This window comes from Oxyura jamaicensis, chromosome 2 (genome assembly GCF_011077185.1).
Source record: "Oxyura jamaicensis isolate SHBP4307 breed ruddy duck chromosome 2, BPBGC_Ojam_1.0, whole genome shotgun sequence".
NCBI lineage: Eukaryota > Metazoa > Chordata > Aves > Anseriformes > Anatidae > Oxyura > Oxyura jamaicensis.
The window spans coordinates 125681873-125709389 of record NC_048894.1 but is presented as its reverse complement, the minus strand read 5'-3'; the positions used below and the strand labels follow the sequence as shown (position 1 = coordinate 125709389).

General features: G+C 37.7%; 1 protein-coding gene across 6 annotated transcripts in view; it reads left to right on the top strand.

Annotated features, from left to right (window-relative positions):
* The window catches only part of STAU2 (staufen double-stranded RNA binding protein 2), a 125905-nt gene extending 106836 nt beyond the window's left edge, over positions 1–19069 (top strand). For 2 of the 6 annotated variants that reach the window (XM_035316525.1, XM_035316526.1), the window contains exons 14-15: positions 4082–4087; positions 5050–5115. In XM_035316525.1, the coding sequence (XP_035172416.1) occupies positions 4082–4087; positions 5050–5100 (57 nt within the window). In that variant the 3' untranslated portion in view covers positions 5101–5115. Of the gene's footprint in view, positions 1–31; positions 1725–4081; positions 4088–5049; positions 5116–6781; positions 6827–15564; positions 15625–19050 lie in introns of those variants that run through there. The other 4 variants (XM_035316530.1, XM_035316527.1, XM_035316528.1 and 1 more) reach the window with 4 other exon arrangements.
* Positions 19070–27517: the final 8448 nt, after the last annotated feature.

The window sequence follows — 27517 nt, the reverse complement described above, 5'->3', positions numbered from 1 at the left end:
CTTCCTGTCCTTAATGTTTGGTGTTTTACAGTAATGGAGAGCTGGGGTAAATCAGACAACTTCGACAGACGTATTCCATTCAGTCCTCATTTCATCCAGCAACTTGTTTATGCTGTCCTAAAGCTGCTCAGTTTTTCTTTCAGTAAAGATCACCTTTTAAAATTTACTTATATCTCAACTACAATATTTAGACATTTCCATGAATATAAGGTGGTCCCTGTCAAATTGGTAACAACTACATTCTGGGCTACCAGCCAGCTTGGCCTTTGTCTTAGCATTTATTTAGGCTAGAGCATGATATGTAAACAGAAAACGACTTTGTAAGCAAAAAGCACATTTAAGCCATCTAAATAATTATATATTTAAGAAGTCTAAAAGAAAAAGTGTTACTGAGCCTGCAAAGTCAAGCACCTAGAAATTAGGAAATTCCAGATTATTTGTAGCACTAGTTTGATCCCAAGTGTACCCATTCAGTGCTCCAAACAGGACATTCACCTGGGAGGAAATAAATTGCATAAAAACATGTAGCTAAAGATTATAGCACAGCTTGTACACAAATGAGTAGAATTAAGTCTGTTTGGGCCATTCTGAAGCTATAATTTCCTAATCTTTATTCAGCTTGCTGTTTAATGTTCCTTCATCCTTTCTTTTAGTTATGTAATTTTCCACACAGTTCTTAAAAAGGAGAGAAAAATGTTTTATTATTGCATAATGGGTTGGTTGTTGCATTACTGAACCCACATTACTTGTGCAAAGATTTAATCTGAACTGGGAACAGAAGAAAATAATCATCTAAAAGTCAACTGGCTACTCTTTGGTCACAAAACAGATCCACACAGAGGTCAGCAGACACAAAGTTCTGCTTGTCCCCTTTCTAACTATGAAAGGCATTCCACTTCTAGGGGAAGAAGGATGCTACTGACTGTTTATGTTTGATAAGAGGAATGGCAAGACTACGTTGAAGCATTATTTGTCATCACCTAAATAAATACAGAAAAATGAATCATTAGCAAACAAAGTACATCGAGTGTTTTTCAGGCACTGGAATTAATTAATGATGAAATTAGATCTCTTAAAGGACTGATAAAAAAGAAATAAATCCCTTTCCTTTATTCTTTCTGTGTGATTTAGTATGATTTTGCTCTTTTTTTTTTTTTTTTTTTACTACAACTTCCCTGGAGGCAGGTTTGTATGATACCCTTATTCTTACAAAAATAGAAAGCAGAACTGCTGTACCTTTGTTAAGCTGAATTGTCCTCATTTTGAAGTTTCAAATGCAATAAATGCAGGGTAGCCATATAGTGCTGTAAAACTGGAAACTCTTCTTGAGTCACCTGTTAATTCCACATCATCTCTTCTGCACTGTATAGTAAATATGACAGGCTAGTCACCTGAACACCTCTAATTTCAGTGGAGGTGTGCTGATTTGTGTCAGCTATGAGGCCTGACATAGTTTGACTTCAGGATTTGTCTACCTCTGTGCTTATGAAGATAATTTTTCTTGTGTTCATTCTAAAATATAAATTCTATAAATTCTGGTAGTGATTTTTGGGGGGTTGCTTGTTTTTAAGGGACAGACTGGCTGGCTAAGACTCTGGAATAGTGTCTTTGTGGGAAAGTGGTAGAATCTGTTGTGTGAATGCATCTAATAAAACAGCTCTACACCAGAATTGTCACCGTGTTGTGGCAGAAGGACTACAACTGACCAAATACCTTGATTTAAAAAAAAATAAAATCAGGCTCCTGATGGCACTATAGTCTACCTTTTAGATTGGACTTATCTTTTGTAGCATAGGAATCTCTCACTATTCACATCTAGTGGGAGATTTGTTACCCAATAGATAACAGTGTGGTTGCAATCCTATATTAGTATATTATCTTGCTTTTTCAAATTTAGTAAGTCTCAACACAGAATTTTTCCAAGTCATTTTGTCTTTTCCTGTATACTCTGGGACATTCATCTTTTGATTCTTTAGATTGGCTTAGATTCTGATTTTAATAGGTGTTTTTTTTTTTTTTTTTTTTTTTTTTTTTTCAAATGCTTCATCCGTGTCTATTCCAAATGTCTGAATGATAAGGTATGACTCATTTGGTTATGAAGCAGTATTTTCTCAGCTATTCCTTTGACTTTCATCTTTCCTTTGGCAAACAGTAAAAAGAGAGAAATATGTCTATAGTATTTATTACTGCAGGCTAGCCTGCCACATGTTTTGTTGGGTTTTGCATTCAGGTTTGCCAACTTCCTCAGCAGAAACGTAATGATTTTTAGATTTTATTTTCTTCATGAATTATTTTTTTTTTCTATTTGATTTCCCAGTATCTGTCAGCATCCTGCTGAATTTCTCTTTCCTTAATGATCACTGTTCTTTATTTTTTCATTAAAACTCAAGCTAGTTTTAGTTTTTAGTTAAAAAGCTGGTTTTAGTTAAAATAGTCACCACTTGTAGTCAATACCATCAAGTTGCTAGAGATGTTCTTCACTCAGTATGAATTACAGGACTCATTATAATAGTATCTAGATTAAATTTGATGTTCTGTGAAATACAAGAAGTTAAATTTAACATAGTCTAAGTCAAAAATGTTTCTACTTCATCTTGAAAAAAATAGTGTCAAACACAGCTTCCATGTCTGCATATATATTTTTGAATCTTGCAATGTTACCATCTTTTGTGGCTGTATAATGCTTGGTGTTTTTTTATGAATGTTCCAGCTCTAAGTGACTGTCGAACTTCAGGAGTGTAAATACCCCTGTGGTTCTCAGAGCAGTGAAGAAAATTTTGTGTGCATTCTTAAGGCTTCTAGAGAAGGAGACAAATTGAAAGTATGAAAATTCATTTAAAAATAAAATTATTTTAAGGTCAGTCCTGGTGATAGGGAAAAAGAGATTAAGCCCATCCTGAGATTTTGAATGCTTGACATAGAATACTCTGCCTCTACAACTCAAATTTTAACCCTCAATAACTTGATGTTCATTGAGGGGTTACCAGTTCACTATGTAGATTTCAAAAGAAAGCTCAAAGACCGGAGTGTTTTATTAAAGTCATCTTATTTTAATACTGTTTGATAATTTTGGAAGATTTAAAGTCTGCATCAAAAGCAGCATGGCCAGCAGGTCGAGGGAGGTGGTTCTCCCCCTCTACTCTGCTCTCATGAGACCCCACCTGGAGTGCTGCGTTCAGCTCTGGGACCCCCAGCACAAGAAGGACATGGAAGTATTAGGAGGGCTGCAAAGATGACCAAGGTGCTTGAGCACTTCTCCTGTGAAGACAGGCTGAGGGAGCTGGAGTTGTTCATCCTGGAGAAGAGAAGGCTCTGGGGAGACCTTACAGCAGCCTTCCAATGCCTAAAGGGGGCCTACAGGAAAGCTGGGGAGGAACTCTGTGTCAGGGGGTGTAGTGATAGGACAAAGGGGAATGGCTTAAAGAGGAGAGATTTAGATTAGGAAAAGATTAACTAGCACAGGCTGCCCAGAGAAGCTGTGGATGCCCCATCCCTGGAAATGTTCAAGGCCAGGTGGGATGGGGCTTTGAGCAACCTGGTCCACTGGGAGGTGTCCCTGCCCCTGGCAGGGGGGTTAGAACTAGGGGATCTTTCAGATCCCTTCCAAACCATTCTATGATTCTATGTTTATTGGAATTGGCAATAATGCCTATTTGTCACTGACTTCACCCCGGACTCACTTCACCCAGCAGTCTCCATAGCATGTGTTGTTAAAGGAATCAGAATGAATCTTTTATGCTCATACTGGAGTCTATGCTTTTTTATCCTATCCATCATATATGTGATATGTTATATCATGTTTTCAGAACTGTCCTATACATTGCAACGTATAAAATAGAACAGTTTTATTTTCTAGGACAGTTAACAATTTTGTAACATTATATATAGTCTACCACTATTATCACTTTTATTTTCAAGTATAAGAATAGCTGGAAAAAGAATAAGTGGGGGCAGAAATTGTAGGAGTGGAAGACCTACTGAAGAGATTGACTTGGTGAGAGAGCTCAGCAGGGAGGGGCTATACTGAAAGGAAGATGCTGCACTGAACAACTGCTGAAAACGCTAATGAGAAGTTTGGAAGACAGCAGTCGCAAACAAACTGAAATGTGCTATGTAGCAAATCATCACTGTTGGCCTGCAAACAGGTGTCCCTGGGCAAGGTTGAAGGCTTAGGGAAATGTCCAGAGGTGAGCAGCTCCTGATGAGGAGGAAGTAGTTCTCTAGCGACAAAAGACTTCGGAGATGGGTGGCAGGTTTGGGGCATCAAAACTTACGACAAGGTATAAGAAATTTAGCTTGTAAGAGCAAATACTTAATACACATAAAGGTCCACGTCTGTATTTGTTATGTTCTGAGTGTGTAGAGCAGGCTTAGGAAGGCAACATCTAAGGGATTTATGTCAGCTGGAGTCACTGATTGTGAGAAAAACAAAAGTGGTGCAGTCAGTGAGTAAACAGTGGATTAGAATTTGTCCAATGCTGTAACCAAAGATGATGAATAAACTGAGTTTTTTGTTAAAATGCCTTCCCATATAAGGCATAAATAAAAAAAAAATAAAAGATTTGTACTGAATACCACATTAAATCCTGCTTAAAATTGATTTCAATATAGGGTGAAATTAGTATTTTATAGATGTTCAGATTTACTTCACAGTAAACATTTTAGTATGGGACATGTAAATATATATAAAAGATAAAATGTTAGGATTTTCTTTAAAAAATACATGCGTTTTTTCTTTTGACTGGTATTATGTGCTTCCCTTGTCATCTCATTTCTGCTTTATTTATTGTTAGTTGAGTTCTCATCTCTTTGAGGTGGTTTCTCCAATAAAATGAGAAAAAGTTTAATTTGATTGAATAAAAACCTTCTAGCCATTTTTCCAAAGCTCGGTGGTTCTTTCACAGCCCCTTCAGTACCAGGACTCCTACCTGATCTTGTAAAAACATCTCATGCAACTAAGGCTCCTTCTCCTGCCAGTGTGATCTGGCTGGCTGCTGCCTTTTCCTTGACAACTCCGTAACCTTCAGGGTGGGTCAGGCATGGCCATAGCTAAGTGCCTGGAGCTCTGAAGGAGACAGTTCACTAGTGACAGAAATATAAACTGCTTTTGATATATAGCACTGAGCTTCACTCTCCTCCTTTTGCATCGGGAAGCTTGCACCTCTCAGTGTTGACTTTGCAGTCAGGAGTCATCCCAGCAGGTTTTGGTTAGGCTCACTAGGTTGTTTGCTATTTCATACTTTTTCCCTTGTCTGCTGCGCTCCCCACGTCTGTATGGAAGAGTTAGTATGCTCTCTCCATAGTCTTCATTTTCTGTTTCACATTAACTCAGTCTGGACGTACGTGACAGAACATTTGCTTTTCCCTGGCAGCTGCTTAAGTTTTCCTTGATGAGCCCAAGATCAAACACTTGTATTTGTTCAGAATGTGTAATCTTTCATTTTCAAAAAGTGAGCTACTAATTAACTGCCAAATGGGAACAAAATGTAAACCAAGGCACTGCTGTCTCCCAGCCAGACCCTTTCAGTGCTCTCATTCGGGGCTTCTCAAGCAGCTTCCTAATGTGACTGCCTCTTACTGAAGATGCAGAATAGGATTTTTCACTGTTCTCTGTATGTATGTTTGTTTACACTGTAATGTCAGCAGGATATAAAATGCTACTGTTGCGGTCTGTGGGTATCTTAGATGCTTGTCATGTAAATGATGACAACTGCTTGTGTTTGAGGGATTGTTTCCTCCTATGCTAAAAAAAATTATCATGAAATATCCCTGTGACAACTCGAGGTGAGGTTTCACAAGAACAGTAAGGTTCACAGGATCATAGAATGGCTGAAGTTGGCAGGGATCTCTGGAGGTCATCAGACCTGGTCCCCGTGCTCAGGCAGGGACGTGCACAGCAGGTTGTCCAGAACGCTGTCCAGGAGGCTTTTGAAGATCATCAAGGAGGGAGACTCCACATCCTTCCATTGACTTTGTCTCCAACCCCGGCTGTTGGCTCTTCTGCTTCCTAAACCACGGAGCAGGGAGAAAGTAGCTCAAGTTTTTAGCCTACTGAGTGAGTTCAACTGTCCCACTGGGGGTGAGATGAGTACCAGTGCCAAACTCAGGGAGACAGCAGGACAGGCTGGAGAAGACAAGTGGGCATCCCCCATTCACAGCAGCAAGCTGTTAGATCAGTTTACTCTTGTAAAATGTCACTTGATGAGGATAAGACAAAAAATAACTCTACAAAAAAGTGATTTTATTGTTGAAATGTTTGGCTTATTCAGCACCCTTAAACCTGTTCTCTGTTCTAGCGTGATCTGACATAAAGAACAGAAATATACACAGAAAGAGGAAGAGCAGGATCGTAGCAGCCCTGACCTAGAGAAGTTTAGCTATTTTAGAACTGAACCCTTAATAGTTGCTTCTATTAAAATACCTTACCAGACTTTCAGTGCAGTGTAACATGTGGAAATGAAAAGAAAGGCATTAGCAACACTCAATGAGCCAGCCTTCCATAGACCACAGGCCAGCTGTTTGCTATCTTTTGTAATGTGTTTCTGGTTTGGTTTGTTTTACTGTTACTTTAGGCTTATCTGACCAATGGTGAAATGTAAAAATCTTGAATTTTCTTGCTGCTGCTATTGCTGTTAGGGAAAGCAAGAAGATTAAAATGCAAAGGTATTAGAGAAGCTTGGAAAAGCTAAAAGTGTCAGTTAGTTTTCTGCCTCATCACACTGCAGCAGGAGATTCAGCCCACTTGCAGCATCAAGAAATCTAACAGCTTTTTCCCTGGCAGGAACAACCAGAGGGAAGACAACAGAGGTAGGTTCTTCTCCTACTCAGCAGTTAAAAATGGATAGACAGACACCCACTAGACAAAAGCTGGTGACAGAGATGGAACCCAAAATGAAGGGAAAGCAGGCTTCTATAGTAGCTTGTCTTGCAGTTGGAATTGACAAGGATCTGGATCTTTAGTCTTGACCTCTGATGTACAGCATTTTCAGACTAATAGCTATGTTCGTTGCAGTTTCTTGGTCTGGTAAAGTCTTTCAAACCTTCTGAATTAAAGCTAACACTCAGTCAAAACCTGGCTGTCTGTTTTATAGGCACCGCCATTTTAGACAGAAAATGGTATTAGGAAAATATACACTTTATTGCCCACCCTCTACTTGCCAGTTATGTTCTGCACACTAATCAAAGTAATACCATGTCTGTTTGTTGATATGCATTTAATCACTTGTAATTCAATGAAGTTGCTTAATACACTAATTATATAATTGGCAATTCAACATACATTTCCTTAACAGGTCTACAAGACAAAATAATGATTTGCACATGTTACATCTGAAGAATTGTCCTTTTGCCAAAACTGTGTTTGCCACCTAGTTTTCTCACTCCTCTAGAAATAACATGACTGGCATTATGCATTCAAGTAGTACAAATGAAGTTTCATAGTTTTTTGTTTGCATGGTCATCATACAACCACTGGATCTACACAGTGCAGGTTGGAACTAAATTTGACATCCTACACCCCTTCATTGCAGAGAGGCCAGGATCTCATAATATATCTTCAGACAACAAACTTGAAGGGAAATGAAGGAGGTTGGGTTTTATAAAGAATTGCAAGGGGATAGCCAAGCAGTGGAACAACAAAACAGATAACTCCCTTCAGTCCCATAGCAAACCACATTCCCATAGAAAAATCCCATCATCTGTTGTGTCTACAAAGCTTAAGCACTCATCTGTGTGTAGTTTGGCCCTTGTTTGTAGTCCTGAAGCACTTTTCTCAATGTTTTAGACAAACTTCTGTATATTCCAGGCAGAGGTACTATTTCCAGAAGAATAAAGGAATAGCCAAGTATTGGGAAGAGCATGAAAGTAGTCATGCATGACTTGGTGCATTGTGGCAAGCTCCTGTCCCACTTAAAGTTCAGTTCTAAAGACAGTCTCTTGGCTATGCCTCTTGTGCCACAAATCGGTACATGAAAAAAAGGTCTGGATCTCTGCTGAGCATGAGGAAGTTGTGGAGTTATATTTAGGAGCACCAAGATTAAACTCAGTTCTTAGACATCCATTGTGCAACAACTTCCTGCTTGCTTTCTTGAATGTTTTTTTGTGTTTTTAAGCAGAAATACCTCATTAAGAAAGAGCTGAAGATTTTCCCTAGCTTGATCATAAGTAGCTTACCTGGGAAAATGATTTCACTTACCTTTTTTTCTACCATTGCCATTGCAGCCCTGATTAGAGAAAGTGTCAGGCATACCCAGGAAAAAGGAGGTGTTTATATTCTTTCATGGAAGTCCTCTAATATAATGTCTGAGTCCCTCTCTTGTCCCCCCAAACTACTTCATGTACAGATGTTTTGTAACGATGAGTTTCTCAAATCACTGAGTGAGGACATTCACCTGTTTGAGTCCAAAAGGAAGGAGCCACCAACCAGTCCTCTCTTCCAAGCATCAAATGTGTGATATACTCATTTAATACAGGAGTTACTGCATCCCCACAAGCTCTGTGCATGCTTGTGTTCTCCATTCCGAAGCTTTACAGACAGTGCAGACGGCCCCTGTTCCAATGCTTCATTCCAGCAAGATCCTTCACATATGCTAGACATAAGAGTGCCTCCAAGTAATTTAGTCTCTCAAGAATCCAGTAGTTGAGATAATAAACACTAAAATGGAGGTATCAAACAAAACCAAAACAGTGAACTCCTAAGTTAAACTTTAAATTTCATACGTATTTCTTTATATTCATTCTTTCTCTTTCCCATCATTAGAGAGACTGTGAGACCTAGTTTTCCACAGATCTGTACGGCTGTACAAATAATTGATTTTACAGTCCAAAATCTCCTGTCTCATCCTTCATCCCCCTCAAAAAAACAGTTCAAATTGGTCCAAAATAAAGAAAAAAATGGTCCTAGCCAAAAAAAATAATTCATTTTGTACTTGGGCTTTTGTCGTGAAACTAGGAAAATGGCTGGGATTCACAAAACTGGTGGGAAGGTGATGATGCCCACCAGCTCAGTGGTTCAGGTACTGACTGACACAAGCTGCAGAATATGTAAATTTTATTTTGTCCCTGTCTCTGCCTCATGCTACAGAGCAGTACAGCTGAGTAGAAACAGGAACATGAAGTGATAATCACGGAGTGGTCATTTTCCTATTCATTCACCTATTAAACAGAATGCTCAGCACATCCACATGAGCAGATGTGTTTGTGCATCCTCATCTTGTAATACCCCACAACAGAGTGGCTAGGGCACTGTTCTGAAAATTGAGAATGATTGGGATCTTCCTGCAAATCAGAGAACCTTAAGCCATGATTTTCTATAGTCCAGTTCATATCATTGGCCATCTGGTAAATCTTGACCTTTTTTTTTTATCTGCAAATGGTCAAAACTAAGAAAGCATAACAGATAACTTCAAAGTTTCCAAAGTTGTTGCACTATTTACAGTTGAAATTACAAAATACTTGTCCCAACTTTGGGAGCAGATTTAGTCAACTCAAAGCTGCTTGTTGCAGTGTATTTATATTTTAGGGAAGAATATGCTTAACTTGCTCTGCAACCTGCCACATCCCTGCCACCAGTACATATCCAGCTGGTGGCGGCATTGTCCAAACCTCCCAGCTATGTTCTGGTAATGGTTGGAAGTTGCCACATGGATCACTTGGCTGCCAGATCCAGCTACAAAGGCAATTCCAGGTAGTAAGACACATTCAGCTATAGTCACTGTGCTCCCCAGCAGCACCCACAGAGTCTTCCTCCCTTCTGTAATTCCTCTAAGCATAACCTACAGGAAAGATGAAAGCTTCCCTTCCTCATCACTGTAAAAAACCTTCACATTTACTTCAGGATTTTTAAAAACTAGTTGCATGGTGTGGATTTAGCGGACATCTTGGCATACATTTATTGCTGAATCCGTGATATTGGCAGTGTGGTGAAGTAAGACCAGTGCTGAATACAGAGTTGCTGGTGTGCTGGTAGCGGTCCCTGTACTGTCATGCCTCAGCTATTCACATAAAAAGCACACCTATTGCTGATACAAGGACCTTCCCAGTAACTTAAAGATTTCAGCTGGTTTGTGAGATCATAAAAGGTTTGTTCACCAATTACTTCAAAATGTTGGGCCGTTCAACAAATCAGTCCCATTTCATACTTCAACATCATTTTAACTAATAGGGGAAATTTTATTTATTTATTTTTTCTAGCACAGCATGCTGTATGAAATTATGAAATTAGGAGATTTCTATGTTGTTATATGTGATTCAATACCCCATTGTCATTGATGTAAAGTGGTACAATAATACACTTGTCTTTCATTTAGTGGGACAGCCGGACCTACATGAAGCTTTGTTTGTGTGAGTGGGGCTTCACAGGGTGCCTAAGTTCATCACTGCAGGATCTGGGGCTTGATTTTGGTGTGTGCCAGAAAATGGGATCATTCTTTCAAAATAAATAAAAAATAAACAGGGATCAGTGTGTGAGAGAATTTCTTCAGTCATCATGTATACATCCATCCTTATGAGGAAAACAAAGGAAAAAAAATGGAGAAGAATATTTGGTATAACTTTCTAAGCTGCAAAATAGTTAAGCAAGGAGGTATGGGTTTGATAGGGAGCTGAGGTAGTGAAAAGGAGGAATCCAATATTGGCTTGACCTCAAAATGCTTAGAGCCTGATTTGCCCTTACAGAACAAAAATACCAGCACAGAAGTCTGACATGCTGGGAAACGTTACACAACACAGACATGTCAAACTACCTTGAGAAAATTTGCAAAAAGTTGAAAGTTTTTTGGCCCTCATTTAAATGAACTGGTTCTTGTGGAGTTCTGTGGAACTCTCCTGATAAGTAACACTTAAAACATTTTTGATCCAATAGCTTTTCTTATGCAATTACATGTACTTAATTTAGAGGCCAGTTCAAATGATTGCTTGTTACCTTCATTTAGCAAAGGTTCAACTGCTGCAGTTTTTTGATCCTTTTAAAAAAGGCAAACAGGGAGAGTTTACACAATAAAAGTTCTTTTTTTATTCTCAAATTAATTATTTTGAAATATCTTACAGATTACATCAGTTTCTTACTTGCATTCATGTTGCAAGATGGCGACTATTGTGTAGTGCTAGTGATGCATTAAATTAGTTGTTTACATTATAAAATCTAAACATATTAGAATCTTTTGTGTTTGTCTTCAAAGATTCCTATTCTAATAAAGCTTTCTGAAACAAGTAAGGTTGTCTTTTTTGTTTAGTTAATGCATCAGTGGAGAACCTAAAGATCTGTAGCCTGTAGCCATGCCCGTCTGTGTTTAGTAGAGTGTGAGGAAATTGTTTGGGACAGTATGTATTTTTGTTTAAAATAAAAAGTTATAGTTTTAACTTAAGGATTTTTCATTTAGGAAAAGTAGCACCTGAGCCAAGTGTAGGTGGAAAGAGTCTAAATTCATCCCCTTTTCTCAGAAGCTCTGTTTTGCTGTGAGTTTTAATTGCAGTAAAAGTGGTATGTACAGTGTACTGAAAAATAAAACTTCGGCTGCATCCTTCTTATTTCTGGTGGCCATGTGTCTCTCCTCAGGTCAAATTGATTCTGAGGGTCAAGTGGTACAAGACCAATATTCAATAAAGGACATGATTGAGAATTTTAAATAAATCCAATAATTTGAACTCCCAGTTTTCTTTTTTAACAAATGTTCCAACAGAAACATAATTCAACATGGAAAAGAAAAGCAAAGACTGACAGCTTTAATATCACAGGATCGGTTCTGTGAAAGTAGCTTTTACTTTTGAGAGCAGTGCATGAATACATATTTAGCAGCAAAGGAGCAGCTGAGCAGGATGGCAATAAGGGTTCATACTTTGCCCTCAACAGATTCATTTTAAGTACTTCAGCTGGAGAAGCGATCACTTTAATACACTTTCTAGGTCACACTGCATCTGCCTTATGAATCTGGTTTTTAATATATTTAGACATACATCCTCCTGTCTTACAGTGATGGCAAGTTCTGAAAAAAGCAGCAATATTTTAGTTACCTGTCAAAAAACAAAATGACTTGCATTAAGCCAATGAACAAATACATTTGTCACAGTTATATGTTACATCAACAAATGCCACTGACAGGAAGAAGAGCAAGCTAAGTGTTAACTTCAGAAGCAGATTATTTTCTGTGTACATGTTATGCCTTTTAGGATAACGAGCCAAGAGTTCTTCATGTCTAAATAGCCTGTAGGACATACAGCGATACAACAAGCTCTGAGTTACAGTAAGAGTTGGGAAATGTGACAAAATAAGCAGTAGAATGAAGAGAACAGTACTGAAAATGGTTGGAAAAACAGGAAGTATAGAATTTGATGAAATTTTGAGATATCTTAAGGAACATCTTGTATCTGATTATGACTAAACAGTAAGAAAAGTGATAAGGAGTAAACTGGCTATTTTCAATAAACCCACACCTTTGGACAATAAAGCTAAGTGACTAAGGTGAGCTGAAGACTGTTTTGATTAAATAAAAATTGGTAACATTTTAAAGTAAAGTGTAGGATTAAAAATAATATACATATATATATATATTCCCATTTTATTCAAAGCCTTTTTTATTTTTAATTTATTTTTTAGTGAAAGGAGGCAAGAGAAGGTATTAAACTGTTTGGTGTAACAGCCTGCCAGAAGCTGTTTCAAGGGCCATCACTTGTTGAGATATTTAGGCAAGATGTGTTCCGTCAGCAGCCTAATGGACAGTGCCATGCGTAACAGGACAGAAGCACTCATAATATCTGGACAGTTTTAGCAAATTTAAAAGTTAGTCATAAAGCTTCAGAAGTAACATGGACTCAGTGACAAGGTCTAGAGTACAAATAAAAGCTTTGAGAGAAAAGCTAAAGGCTGCATTTCAAATATACCCTCCGATTCTGGACTTGTGATTTAAGATTCCTTAATCTATGGTATTCAGAAGCAAAGAGCACCCATAGTTTTTAAAAGACTGTGTACTTTGCCTTTTTCAGGAGCTTTACCTATTCAGTTTATAATGATATTAGATGCCATACTGCTAGCTCATTAGGAAAATCTGGATTTTCCAATTCAGTTGTCTGAATGTCCTGATCCTGTAAATATTTTCATACTTAACAGGTCTGCATATAGGTAGTCCCATTAGATTACCTGATGATTGGTCTGTGCAAGTGTACATACAGTCAGAAATGCAAACTCAACCGATGTGAATGGAGGTTGATCTGAGGTAAAATGCCAAATGTAGCTACATTGCCTGGGTTTAGCATCTGGTCTTTGTTTTGGTTGGGATCTTTTCTAAGTGCATGGTAGTAAAACACAGCATCTCGAGAAGTATGAATAATGTTCCTACAGTTAGTTTTTAATCACCAAACTGCATGAAAGTTGAAGTTTCCAACCATATCCAGTATTTCTATAGTATAATTAATGATTTGTATTTTGAACTCCTTTTTGTTCTATTTTCTTTTACAAGTCATTGTGACTGGTAGTTGTATACTGAAGGAACTGAGGTTGTTTAGTCTGGAGAAGAGGAGGCTCTGGGGAAACCTCATTGCTCTCTACAGCTATCTGAAAGGAAGCTGTGGAGAGCTGGGGGTCGGCCTCTTCTCACAGGTAACTAGTGATAGGACTAGAGGGAATGGCCTGAAGTTGGGCCAGGGGAAGTTTAGGTTGGAAATTAAGAGACATTTCTTCTCAGGAAGAGCAGTCGGGCATTGGGATGGGTTGCCCAGGGAGGTGGTGGAGTCACCATCCCTGGGGATGTTCAAGGAAAGGTTGGATGTAGTGCTTAGGGATGTGGTTTAGTGGGTGACATTGGTGGTAGGGGGATGGTTGGACCAGATGATCTTGGAGGTCTTTTCCAGCCTCAATGAGCCACAGATTCCATATCAATTATGTCTGTACTATCACTTTCCTGTTTCTTGTTATTATCTGACATATGTGTCTAAGGGTCTTGTTTGCTATTGTAGTCATTATGCTATTTTTGCTTGTATAGTTTTTTCCACTTTTTGTCTTTTTTTTTTTTTTTTTTAATAAATCAGCTACATCTGAATGAGATAGAGTTTGAATCATTGCAGATTACCTGTTAAAAGTTTTTACAGTGCTTATATCTCAACATTAGGGGTTTGCTCCAAAATAGCTGTTTTTCTATTAATTCTTGTTCTGTGCTTGGGAGAAAGGAGAGAATGCAGCAAGAATGTATTATCTGTGTTGAAAGCAGAAGGTCTTTACATACAGCAAACAAGATTCAATTTACCCTAAATTTCATTATTTCCTGAGTTGCATTCCTTCAGTACTGGCAGTAAAGTTCAAAATGTTAATACGCTGGTATGATTAGGATGCTTTTGATGAATGTGTTCTGTGTGAGGCTGGGCTCCCATTCAGAATCAATCAATCAGTGCCCAGGGAGTTTCATAAGTAAATGTTGTTAAAGCGTGCATTTGCTGAGGATGTATTTGTGTTCTCTAAATAACTGTCTGGCATATTCTCTGCATAATAACCTTACACAGTGTCAAAAATTACAGAGAAAATATCCTTCACAAATGCAAGTCTTCTGTCTACGAACCCACACCACAGAAAGTGGAAGACGTCTAAGCAGTCCTGTTGAAAACTATTATTAATCCACTCTTATATCAAAATACTTCTACAATGTTGAATAAAATAAAATTAAGTGTATGTATAGGACAAAGTTCTTATAAATTGCTTCAGAACAAAAAAAAATGTATTCACAAGCTGTCTGTGAAACATAGGAAGTAATTACAAAAACTTACATGTCTAATTGCAAAGCACTTATGCATGTAGCTAAAATTAACTCAAGAGAGATTACTTGTACATAAAGTCATTCAGTTACATAGGGTTTTCAAGATCTGGCCTGGATTATACACATCCATCAACATACTTAAAACAACTTGTCACTGTGCTGTATCCCGTTTAAATTAATAATCAGCGTATACATCAGATATGCAATCAAATTATATTTCACATTTGAAATATATTTAAAATATTTTCTTTTGATATAAATGTCTTCAGTGCAATGTTTTTCTGCTGAAATCTGAGATGATCTCTTTAATTGTGTAGTGTTGTGTTTCAGTAATTCAAGTCACAGTGCAGGTGGTACATGCAGTTTACTGATGTTAGAGATAGTATTTAAACAACTCCATGCTCAGAGGTAGTATATCAAAAGTTTTTAAATTGAGGGTGACAGGAACTGGTGCTGCACTTTCATGTTATCCAACAATGTAGAAGAATTTTGACATACAGCTGGAATGATCAAACCGCACCAGTTTTACTTTCCAACTTCAGTTGACATGAATTTCAAAAGTATTTGGAAATTATTAAATTGTGTGCTATGTTTGGAGAGTTTAACTTCCTTGGGGAACTTGTTTATAAAGTTTGATACAAGGGTGCTTATGATCTCAAAACATTGCATAAAGCTGATATATTTTTTTGGTAAATCTCTTTTTATGTTTAATTTGTGAGTCATGCAGAAGCTGTAGTTTCTACAGGAGCTGTTACTATAAAAGTGAAACATGCTGCTACTAACCTGCCCACATTATTTTACAAATGTATTTTTTTCACTGATACAGGAAGACACTGGCCTGAAAATACAAAAGATTACATCAGATCATTAGTATTTTGTGTATATATAGGTAAAATTTGAAAACGGGTAACAAGAGGAAGCCCAGAGTAGTTCAGTAATACAAATTCATTTCTAATTCACATTGTAAGTGATCTATTTCATGCAAGTTTAGTAAGTGTTGAAGAATATTTACTGGCTTGTTGCTTTTTGTCAGAAAAAAAAATCTCTTAATCTTTTTGTTGTGTTGCTTAACACTAATGTGGCTCAAAGAGCATAGCTGTAAGCATACAGATAAGCACTGTAATAGGGTAAAAAACATATGTAAATCAAAGTTTTCTGTGAATTCTTGTATTTTGTCAGGAATCTGATAGCTATTACCCATAGCACTTAATTTACTTTTGTAGTTACATATATGTGCGAGTCTTATAAAATAAATGAGGTTTTCAAACTTAATGAAATAATTGAATTTGCAAAAAATGTTGTAAAAACTCATGACAAAGTTAGTCAGGAAAAAAATCTTTTTTAAAATGGCTTCCTGGATTTTTATTTAAGCATTTTTTAAAATATCCTAGTTAACATGAAACATTTCCCTACATTTTTATCTACAGTAAGGTCTTTTATGTCACTGATACTTTTTGCTGTCCTAGCACCAAGTGATTGCTGTATAGTGATTCGTAGCAAGCACCTCAATATAGCAGCATTTCATAATTATCTGATAGAACAGAGAATGATCATTCGGTGTTTGCTGTGCTTATCTGCAGCTATAACAAAAGGATTAAATGTGTCCTCACTCCTGTGCTATAGTTCTCACACTTTCCCTGCTAGCCCAGTAGGCAAGAGAGAAGTGTGTCTACCAAGTCTAACATTCAGTCAAGACGGTAGGAAGGAATTAGTTATTAACAAATTGATATACGTCTCATTAAGTAAAAACAGTGTCATGTGTGATAGTGATTTCTGTTAAATAGAAGCCTATGGAGGAAAGGATTATGGCGTGTGATTGAGACACCTGTTGAGAAAATAGGCAACTATTGACAAGGCTGATTCATGACTGAGTGACTGCTCTGCTAGTCTTCACATGATCCCCACAGAGAGCGAGCTTCGACCGCCTGCTAAACAAGGGCTGTTTGAAGTTTCTTTTTAACATTTCCAAGACGTTAATTCAGCGGGACATCTCCACCGGGGTTCTCCATGTCACCAAATCAGCAGCTGTTGAAATCCATTCACTTCAGCATGAGATGTTTGTATAAGTTCCTTTTTTTTTTTTTTTTTTTTTTTTTTCATTTATTTGTGACAACAGCAAAATAAATAAAACCCAAAAAATTCAGCACTACTTAGTTCATGTATGTGTGAGAACAGCTTCTGATAGCAGTTGTAGTTGCTAAGGCAGAATGTTTATTTGCAGAGCACATGACAATCTGAGTAGTTTATTATGATACACAAAAAGTACTGATTTTAATAGACATTTCTGTGACATTTTTCCAGAGTAAACATTCAGTTAACTTTTGTGCCAACCGTTGAAGTTGTCTAAAAAGTGTTTTGAAACGGAATTGTCTTTGTTTTTCAATCCCCCCAAATCCTAAAAGTCTAAAAGCAAATGTTTCCTATTTTTTCCAGTTAGTAAATGAAACGCTGTTTCTCGGGTAGGAAAACATTTCTATCTGACTCACATTTCCCTGAGAAAACAGCTTGTATCATAGAATTAGTTTAGTTTGAGGGGGAAGCAGAACAAGGCAAGACATGTAAACATATTACAAAGCTTACTTTGATATTTAAATGCTTTTTTTCTTTTCCTGGCCATCTGAAAAAAGGTGTGGTGAATGTAGTCAATTGTAAATAGAAACTCTGTATTTTCAGTTAGCCTCATTGTTAAACCGGAGAACTGCTGACCACATATGAAGACTCCCGGTTTGAGCTGTTTCTCTTTTGTTTATTAAATCTGTTAAGACTTAAGTGTATTTTTACAAGTTCATTAATGTATTCCATTCTCTCTGATGTGTTTTTTCCCACTATTATCAGATTTCATTATATGGGACGAATTATCAGATCAACCCATTATACAGCCAAGCAGCGTTAAGTCTGATTGGAATTTGGTCTTCCTTCGGTTTACAGGGGGAATATTGTGTAAATCAGACTCTCGGGTTTCAGTGGGAGGCACAGGGCTGCACAGCATCCATTTGTCAAGTTGATTGCACCTCGGCGAGGTTGCATTAGCTTGTCTTTGAACAGAAGTGAAATCCTATGCGAAGCTCCCCTTTCTGTCATTTACACTAACATCCATCCTCTTAAACCAAGGCCTCAGAGAAAAACAAAGTGATGGCACAATATCATCAGTCACTCAAGTTGTCTGTCATCTGTTTTCTTAAGGAAATGACTTTTAAGTTAGTGGAGCAGAAAATCGAAGAAAATTAGCAGAAGGTTGTTGTGGAAGTAGGAGGAATTTCTAAAAATTGCAGATGTATGTGGAGAAGTCTGATGGCAAATGGCAAGTAGAAATGCAGTTGATTCTGGTTTTTAGTTTAGTGTTAATAGAGTGCGAGTGTACCTGATATATAATAATTCAACTCTTAATGAAACTTTATTCATAAACTTGAATTGGGCTGTAAACGCACAATAAAAAGCTGGTATGCACATTTTCAGCTTTTATACCAATGACTGTGTTTTATGATGCTAAATACTCAAGCAATTTGCACTCTTTTCCATGTGTCAGGAAAGCTGTGTGTGTATCTCAGAAATGTTAAAATGGAAAGGCCATTGTAAACAGCTCTGAGAGGGTGCTTGTGAATTTTTTGAGTCAGAGAACTTGATTTTTTTACCCCAGTGCCTATGCAAACAGCAACAGTAAGTAACGTTACTTGTTTAAACTGATGTACAATTAAACTTGTACAGTATAGGTGCAGCAGTTGCTACAGGGTTAATGGTGTAAATGAGGATAAGATAAAGATGCGTACATTATGCACAAGGTATAAAGCACCACGTTTGAATTAACTTATTTTTCTCCCATCTTTCTAAATCCTACTTTTATTCACACTGGAAGTAAATTTTTAATTTGAGATACTGCAGTTTAACTTCAATCAGTAAGAGAATCAGTTTTGTATCAATCAATCTTAAGGGAATATTTTTCACTGTATTTTTTAAAGGAGTGTTGTGCATGGCTATTTTAAGTTAGAGCAAAATAGCACATTTCTAGTTTAAAATAAAAACTGTGAGCCCTTGAAACAAACTGGTGTGAATTTTGAATTTATTTAGTTATTTTGGAATAGTATGCCTTTTCAGGGCTTTCCAGACATGCAATAAGTGATGTGACTAGCATCTGTCAAATGTGCATTTTCTTTCTTTTCTCTCTTCTTCATTCTACTCAAGGGAAACTGCATGAGGTTTTTATTTAATTATATGATGTGGATCTAGTAGTCTGAATCTTACAAATATTTCTGATCTTGTCACAGTTGCTTTGTGAAACCAGTTTTCTTATATATGTTTGTTTGTTTCCTGCTAGTAATAGAGACACAGTAACTCACAAAAGAGGGCAGCTTATTTAAATTGCTGCATTTTAACATACATTGGAAGATTTGGATGGAAAATGGTATGACAATACAAAATTCTGATACTCTTTTAGACCAATACAGTAGCACATCATCACTTGAAAAAAGAAAGAAAATGTAGAAAAAAAGGTTAGTGTTTTAAACACTATGCAAAGTATATTTTTATAATATTCATGCATAACTGTAGCTTTCAGCTAATTTAATTTTTCAGTCAGTAAGTGTTATATTTTTCATGTGTTTCTTGAGAAAAGCTTAAAATAATTTCACTGTCTTGAAAATACCTATATTTGAATAACTTTACTCAATAAAGACTTTATATACACTAAAGGCAGTCAGATATATAAGTGTCTTCAGGATCAGATCACAAATAAATCCATGATTCTCCAAAATATGTCTTAAAAGATTTCAGAAGGAAATTATTTTGAAATGCAGCTTGTAAAATTATATAAAAAGTTACAGAAAATTATATATAAATAATTTTAAAAGTTATAGAAATATCAAGTACACTGCTCTTGCCGTTTACATTGCATTAAGATATGTATTACTTGAGGTGGTGATACAAAGAGGGTAATGGCTACATTTTACACTTCTTTCCCCTTTATAACCGAATGTTAACATTTAGGAATTCGGGAACTTGAGAGCCCTAGTAGATCAATCTTGATTAGTTTATTTTTCTTTGTAAAGATTTTGATAGCCTGGTAATGCTTTTGTTTGAAAGAGTATTCTTTACTTCCTCTTGTGGGGGATGAAATATTGTTACACCCAGCTCTTCCTCTAAAATAAAGAAAAACTTAGGTAACTGAATCTTTGATGAGGAGACCTTAGATTGAAAAGCCTAGCATTTAATTGCCCTTTTACTCATAACTCTTCTACATTTAACCTCAAAGGTGATTTAAAAAGTTACATCTTAATTGCATAGCCTTACTCAATCATTAGTACTTTGCCTTGCAGCAATTTATTACAACTTTATTTCCCTGAACCATCAATGAAGATGATGCTGAATTTTATATTAGCCAAATGTCCTTTTGAGATTAATGTGGTAATATAGATTTTATGCACGCTTTTTCAGCTTTAATATTTGTGTTACAGATTGGGGTTATAGGTACAGCACAACTGCTTAAGTAGTTTAGAGAATCTTGTGAGTATTGCCTCAAGAACTGATGCTATGGATCTGTTTGACAATGTATATCTGCAAGAGAAAAGAAGAGCAGTGCATTCTCTGATGTACTTCTTTCTAGCTATTTATACAGCTTACTCACACAGGGTTTTCCCCTTTGAAGATAATAGCTAAGCTCCCATTGCGAGGGAAGCACTGTGATCAGGCAGCCTAGGAGATGGGGCTATGGGCACAAGGGTGCTTTGCTGCAAATATCACTGTTAACATTGAGCAAGTCACTTTTCCTTTAAAGTGTGCTTCTCTTTCATAATGTTCTTTTGGGGATAACTACATTCTTAAAATTTTTAAGGGTTCCAGATTCTAAGGCTATGAAATACCAGAAAACCATTGCATCAGTGCAGGGTAGGGTTCCTTATGAGCTTGTTTCCCATTATGTTCTCCAGTTCACTTGGATAGGTAGTTAAATATGTCAGGTAGAAAGTGTTGAGCCTATAGTATGTAGCTGTCATCATTTAAAAATTTACAGCTTTTCCATATAGTTCATATCAAAATTCTCTCCAGTTAGAACCAACAGCTACTGGTGTCTACTTTACAAGTGTTTTTGCTTGCACAAAACTCCCAGAGATTTCAGTGGATAAGGCTAGTCTGATAAATACTTTAAGCCAGGTGTGCTGACACCAATGCCAAAAGCGCCATCCTGCCTCCCCCCACCCTTGGCTGCTCATTCCTGACCCTCTACTCTACCCCTCTTTCCTTTGAGCTCTTGCAGCTGTTTTTCCTGCCAGCAGTGATGGAGATGGGGATGGGGGAGGACAGGACTGCCTCCTTCACTGACACCATTGGCACAACCAGAAGAAATGTTGGTTTGGCTGCAGACCCCAAAACCAGCTAAGTGAGGGACATCAAAGACAAACCAGAGGGGTTCTCCAGAGCATTCCAGAAGTGGATACTTTTAGGGTATATATTTGGGTGAAATATTATGGAATTTGGTGGGTGTTGCATCTGTCTTTTAAAGAACAGGTAAGGTCATATTAGTACCAGTTCAAACAATAGCAACCTCCTAATCTCAGGTCCATTTCATCTCCCAAAACAAAAGCACGTATGGGGACACTCAGGCATTCAAACTAGGTGGAAAAAGGGTATGACTGGGTGTTAAACTAAGCTCTATGGAAATTGGGTATATCTGGAAGAGAAAGACAAAAGGATGAGAAAGAAAAACACATAAAGCGGGGGAATACACATAGCAAAAGACTTAAAGGAGGAACAGAATGTGAAAAAAAAAAATAATTAGATAAGTATTATCACAGTCCCACAAAGGTCTGCATGCTGGCTGAAAAGACTTTAAGAAGGGATGGCAGGGAATTTCTATTGTTGTTTATCTTCTGCATTCAAGAAAACAGGAGTGAAGCTGGGGGTGGGTGACTTTGGAGGTGGTTTTATTTTATTTTTGTTTTTATTTTTATTTTTTTAACTAGACATGCCTAAAAGATCCCTGACTTCATAATTTTCTCCTCCTAATAGAAACAGCCCTCAGGGCCTCAAACTTGGGCTAATCATTTAGGTCAAAAGGGTAATAATAATGTAGAAGACCATGAATTAGAAGTGTACCTTGGGGAAAGCTTGACCCAATGCAGAAGTAGAAAATAACCATACAAAACTCTGTAATGGGATCCTCTGAAGCTGAATGGGAAAATGAGGGCTCATACAAATACGCTCACCTTCTAATATGAAACATAACTCCAGAAGTATGTATTTATATTCCCTGTTACAAGAATGAAACCACAGTGGAGTTGCTGTAACACTGAGGCTGAACTAATCCCATCACAGGATCAGATCTTAGTAATAAATAGTTCCAGGTGCGATCCAAAGACTAAGAATGTTTTGATTTGTTTAAACTGAAAGGTGTGGAGTTTTTTCAATCTTTTCACTGACAAGGGAGGGTTGTATGAGGTGTGTAACTCCAATCTCTCAAAAGAGAGAACTGTTTATTGCATAGCTCTTTTCCCCAGTATATCTCAAACACTTTGCCAAGAAAGCTGGTAGCATTCTGCATATGTTACAGAGAGGAAATGAGGCATGAAGATGCTCAGCATCTTGCTAAAAGTCAGCCACCATGTCAGTGGCAAACCTGGAAGTATAAACCCTGGTACAGCACTCTACTTAGCAGACGCTGCTGTTTTCCACTATATACAGAGCATCCTTTCAATTTGCCACATGCTTTGTCACAGAACTTTGAATTTGTGATGGGAAAAGTTTGGAAAAGAGCTGATCTTTCCAGTATATCTGTCTTGTGAATATCATTGTGAAGGAATGGAATGACCATGTATTTAAAGATTGCATCATAGACATGCACACACATAAAGAACACATCCTAGGATTGCATAGGCAATCTAGGACCAATGCCTCAACATTTTTCAGTCTTCAGTTTTACAGTTTTATGGACTATATCTAATCAAGCACCTTAAGCTCTATGAAGTAGGCTATAACTATATGTTAGGTTGCTTGTTTAGGTTCTCAGTTCCCTTCCACAGACCATGGCTATCCTGGCAGTAGATAGGTGGCATAGCAGCAGATAGAGTTAGTTACCTCAGAAAAGTAATTCAGATATATTTGTATGCTGGAAAGGGAGTTGCCCAGAGCTGGCTCCTGGGGAACACGAGGCATTTTTATCTGTTTCTGCACCATAGTCCCTGGTCAGAATTTATATAGCTGCTTCAGAGCTGCAGATACATGGTGGTGAGTTCTACTCAAAAGCCAGAATTTTCCATGTGTGCATCCCACTTATGTGCAGCGACAACATAGTTTGTGGCCTGGAGTGTTTGCCTTCTCTGCCTAATCCATGTGTCCAGAGATATCAGCATGGCAATAGAGAAGGAATGCAGTGAAGAGTGCTTCTCTGCACCTCCTCTGACGCTTATGGGAAGAAAGCGAGTGGGTGCTGGTTATCTACACAAAGAAAATAATCACCAGTAGGCACCAACTGTGGGGCCTCAGAATATGCTTTTCTTTACACTGTACTGCTGTGCAGAGGCTTTCAGCCGGGGACAAAGTGTTCTGGGACAAGTCCCCTGCAACACTTCGAGATTTCTTGAAGCTTTCAGACCCCTTTTCCCCCAACACACACAAACCCAGTTGTACTGTAGAAGAGTTTGTGAAACTCTGTAAGGAAGGTGGCTTAGCTCCTCAGCCTTTATGTAAGTATTTTAAAGCAGTTTTTATTATTCCCCTTTTTCAGCAGATGATGAAGCTGACCACTTAGTTTTTGCAGAGCTCACACACTGTAATGATTTACTTTTTATCTCTTTATTAGGATTTTACTGCCTTATTTACATTGTAATAGCAGTAGTGATGTTTTGCATATAGTCATATTGTCTTTGATTGGAAACAACGCCAAGAAAACTGAGTGCTTCATGATTTAATTATTTGTGTTCTTTGCAAGAATAATTAAGGGATCATGCCAAAATCTTATCAGAGCATGAAAATTTAGCATGCCAAGACTGAAGCTGTTTAAGTGGCATACCAGTGATTTATGTGCTGACAAGATTCGCTTTTAGAAACTCTCTCTTCACTGTTTCACTGCTGGTAGTTAGAAGTGTAAAGAATGCAGTTCCCAAAAGTGTTAGTAGGAAGAAAGAATAGGTCTTCAAGTGACTAGTGATTGTAGATGTTTCAGTTTCAAAAAATTACATCAGAGATGCTGATTTTTCATAACTGACCAAATATTTTCTGAAAAATCAAGCCATGGGTATGTATTTGAAAGTCAAACAGCACTGAGACAACTATTCCTACTAATCCTTTTCTAAATCTTCACCATAAAGTTTTTGGACTCTAGTTACTCATCTGGAGCACTGCTTTCATCTTTAAGCATTAGAAGAATTAAACAAGTATTGGAATGGGAAAAACTGGTGATTAAGTTGTTCTGCATAACTGAAAAATCTAAGATATCCTTTATTTACCATTATATTTTATCTAAGCCGCAAAACTCTACCTGATTTTTTTCCCTAAATATTTTCTCTATCAAATTAATTAATACGTTTTCAAAAAACAGATTTAATTGTCTCCAGTAAAACACAGTTTTCCATGGTACACATACCAGGACCTACAAAGTTAATCCACAGCTTTCCCTGAAGAATTTTTGAATACTTAAAAGTACTGGTCTGATGCAGGAGGGACTTAAAAGGATTTCTGTGTAGATGCTCAAAGAACAATTACTTAATAAAGTAGTAATCAGATCTTCAGATTATGTTTAACATTTTAAATATATCAGTAGCACTAAGTCAGTTTGGGTTTCTCCACTTAGCAACTAACTGGTCCCAGAAAGAATATTGGCAGTATCCTGCAAAGTGCTGATCTTCAGCACTTTTAGTGCTTAGCAGAATTGATTTCTCAGTCCCAAGGCAATTGTCCATATCATGCAAGTGCTGCATACTATTATAGTCAAAAGCCTCTGTTTGAGAGTAATCCAAGAAAGAACACCAGTATTTTGATTCCAAGTTCTTTTTGTGAAATGTTTGGCTCCATTACATAGAGAATTTTCATAAGGCTCTTTGAAAGTCTCTCTTTAGAAAAAAAAAAAAAAAAAGATGTATTTTTTATATGTGCATAGTTCATTTTTAAATCAAAACTAACTAAAAGTTGCCACATAAGCTTTTTTTTTTTCATCAGAGAGAATATTTTTATCTCCCCAAAGAATGAATACAGTTATGTTTTTAAATGTTTATTATTATTATTATTATTTAAGTTTTATTTGAATAGTCATACAAAATAAGCAACATAAAGGTGCCATCTTGTATTCATTAAAACTTCTCTCACATGTAATCCCAAGTATTTAGATCGTTATAATTTTATTGGCAAAGGGAGCAAGTACCTGGTTTCACATACCAGCTTGCTATGAGCACTTAAAAATTAATGCACTTCCAGGCTCATGTTCTGTTTCGTTTTTCTACCTCACAAGTGATTTTAGTATAGGTTAAGAAGTTCCAACTGCTAGTGTCATCTCCAGATATACTTAGCAAGCAGATTTTGCCTGTCCCATTATTTGCCTCCAAAGAGGAGAGCTTGAAATCTCCTTTGGTGGCTGGTCTCCTTGGCCATTCGGTGCCTGTTTGTCTTGCTCCTCTTTGTTCACTAGAGCAGAACTGCAGGCAGAGTCAGGCAGCAGCTCTGCAAGGCGCTGGAGCTGCCAGGTCCTACCGGGCTGTGAGTCCCATGGCACTTGTCCAGAGGAACAGAGGGCTCAAATAAAAATGAAGGTAAAGGATGGGTTGCTGGTACACTCTTGTTCTTTGACATAAATAATTACTAGGAAACAAAATAGAATTTTCACCTCAAAACCAGAAAATAGTACCATGTTTGTTTGGCAGGGTGACAACTTGCATTGTTGAAAGAGAGCCCTACATGGCTACTAGGGATTAGTTGGGAAAGATACTGCACTTGTAGGTCACCTGCATGAATCTGGCGGGGGGTGCGGGTGTTAGGCAGCTGTTCAAAGGCAAAGCCCGTAGGAAGCCCCTGTGAAGGACGAGGCACGTTACAGCTGGAGTAGGCAAGGCTCGGTGTCACAGACCCACACCTCCATAGTCAGCCATCTCCACCGGCCGGCCTTGCTGTGGCAGTGGAAGCCCAGCCTCAGCGTGGTGGTCCAGGCCAGTGGTGGGACATGGTGGCCTGCTGCTGCTGCTGCTGCTGCACCTGCACTGGGAAGAGGCCTGAAATCTGTACCCAGTGCAAGCTCTTGCATGGGGTAAAATCGTGCAGGGAAAGCTGGCAAATGCCTGTCACAAACACACTCTTCCCTTTTAAGTGTGAGCATTGCTGTGCTGTGCAGCCATGGGGAAAGTGAATGCCAAAGTACAGGGTTTAATGCCCATAGCTTTTTCTGTCCCAGCCTTCTCCCCACAAACTTGCCATTCCCTGGGCCTTTCTCTTACCATGTTTGTTTGCTGCTACCCTTTCCCATGCATTTTTTTTCCTTTGTAAATGATGTGAAGCATCTAATGTTATCTGTAGTGCTGACGCAAGAAAATTAGAAGAGGTATATTACAGTTGTGTTCTGTATGCTTTCCAGAGAAAACTGCTGGTTAGGTCAATTTACTTGGCACTGTGCACTGCTTTAATCTTAACTCAAGGGCTGCTGTAGATGTACAGCAGCTGGGTCTGATGTCTTCATGCATGGTTGCAAGTCATCCAGTTAATTTCTGTTTGTTGAGAGGTAGGAATCAAGCGAATTTTTCTCTGCTGAATGAAAACATTGTGGGGCTGGTAACAGGTGAATAAGCAATACTGGATAAGAAAACAACGTGGAATTACCGCCTAAACTTGGAAGGGCTGGATTCCACAACAGAGAAGTCACAGTCTCATTTCATTTATAATGGCAGTAGTGTAGCCCCAAATCTTTGATTAGAAGAATTAAAAAGAAAAACTGGCTCAACAAAACCTGTTTGAGAGAAAACCTGTCACCTGTGAAGAAACACTTAGCTTCAAGTCCAGTGCAGTGCTGTAGGCTGCTAATGGGGGTGGTAGGTGTATTGGTAAACTATGTGGGGGTTAGAAAAGCCAAACAAGTTGCTCCTCCTATCATGTTGAGGTCTGTTCAGGCTCTTAATGACCTCTCAGGTTATATCCGTTAAACTTGTTGCTGTATGTCCATGGAGGTAACATTGGCTATGCAGAATGTGACCTATGGGCAGATGGAGTTCCTGCCACGTGCTGTGAAGTCCTCAACGATTAACACTAAATTCACCAGGTCCTTTGACTTTAAGCAGGCCCTTAGAGTTACAGGCAGACAAAGAATGAACTGTTTTAAAATAGGTGCTACTTAGACGGTTTCATTCTGATTAAATGTCACATGAAAGAGTTTTTGCTCTATGCCTCACCCCATAGACAGTCTCGTATTATAAATGGTAGCTTATTTCCAAATACACCTTAGTGTTATACCTTAAAAATACTTAAGATTGTATATTTAGAATTTGAAACTTTGGATAAAATACACAACAAATCCTAACAGTGGAAAATTAAATACAGATCTTTCTTCTCCTACCTCCAGAGACAGGCACTTGATAACTCTCCTTGGAATCTTGAGCTGTTCCACAGCTGAGGCTGTGAGGTGGGCAAGGCAAAAGACACAGAAGTAATATGAGGGGATGAAATTCTTTTTCTTTTCTTTTCTTTTCTTTTCTTTTCTTTTCTTTTCTTTTCTTTTCTTTTCTTTTCTTTTCTTTTCTTTTCTTTTCTTTTCTTTTCTTTTCTTTTCTTTTCTCTTTTCTTTTCTTTTCTTTTCTTTTCTTTTCTTTTCTTTTCTTTTC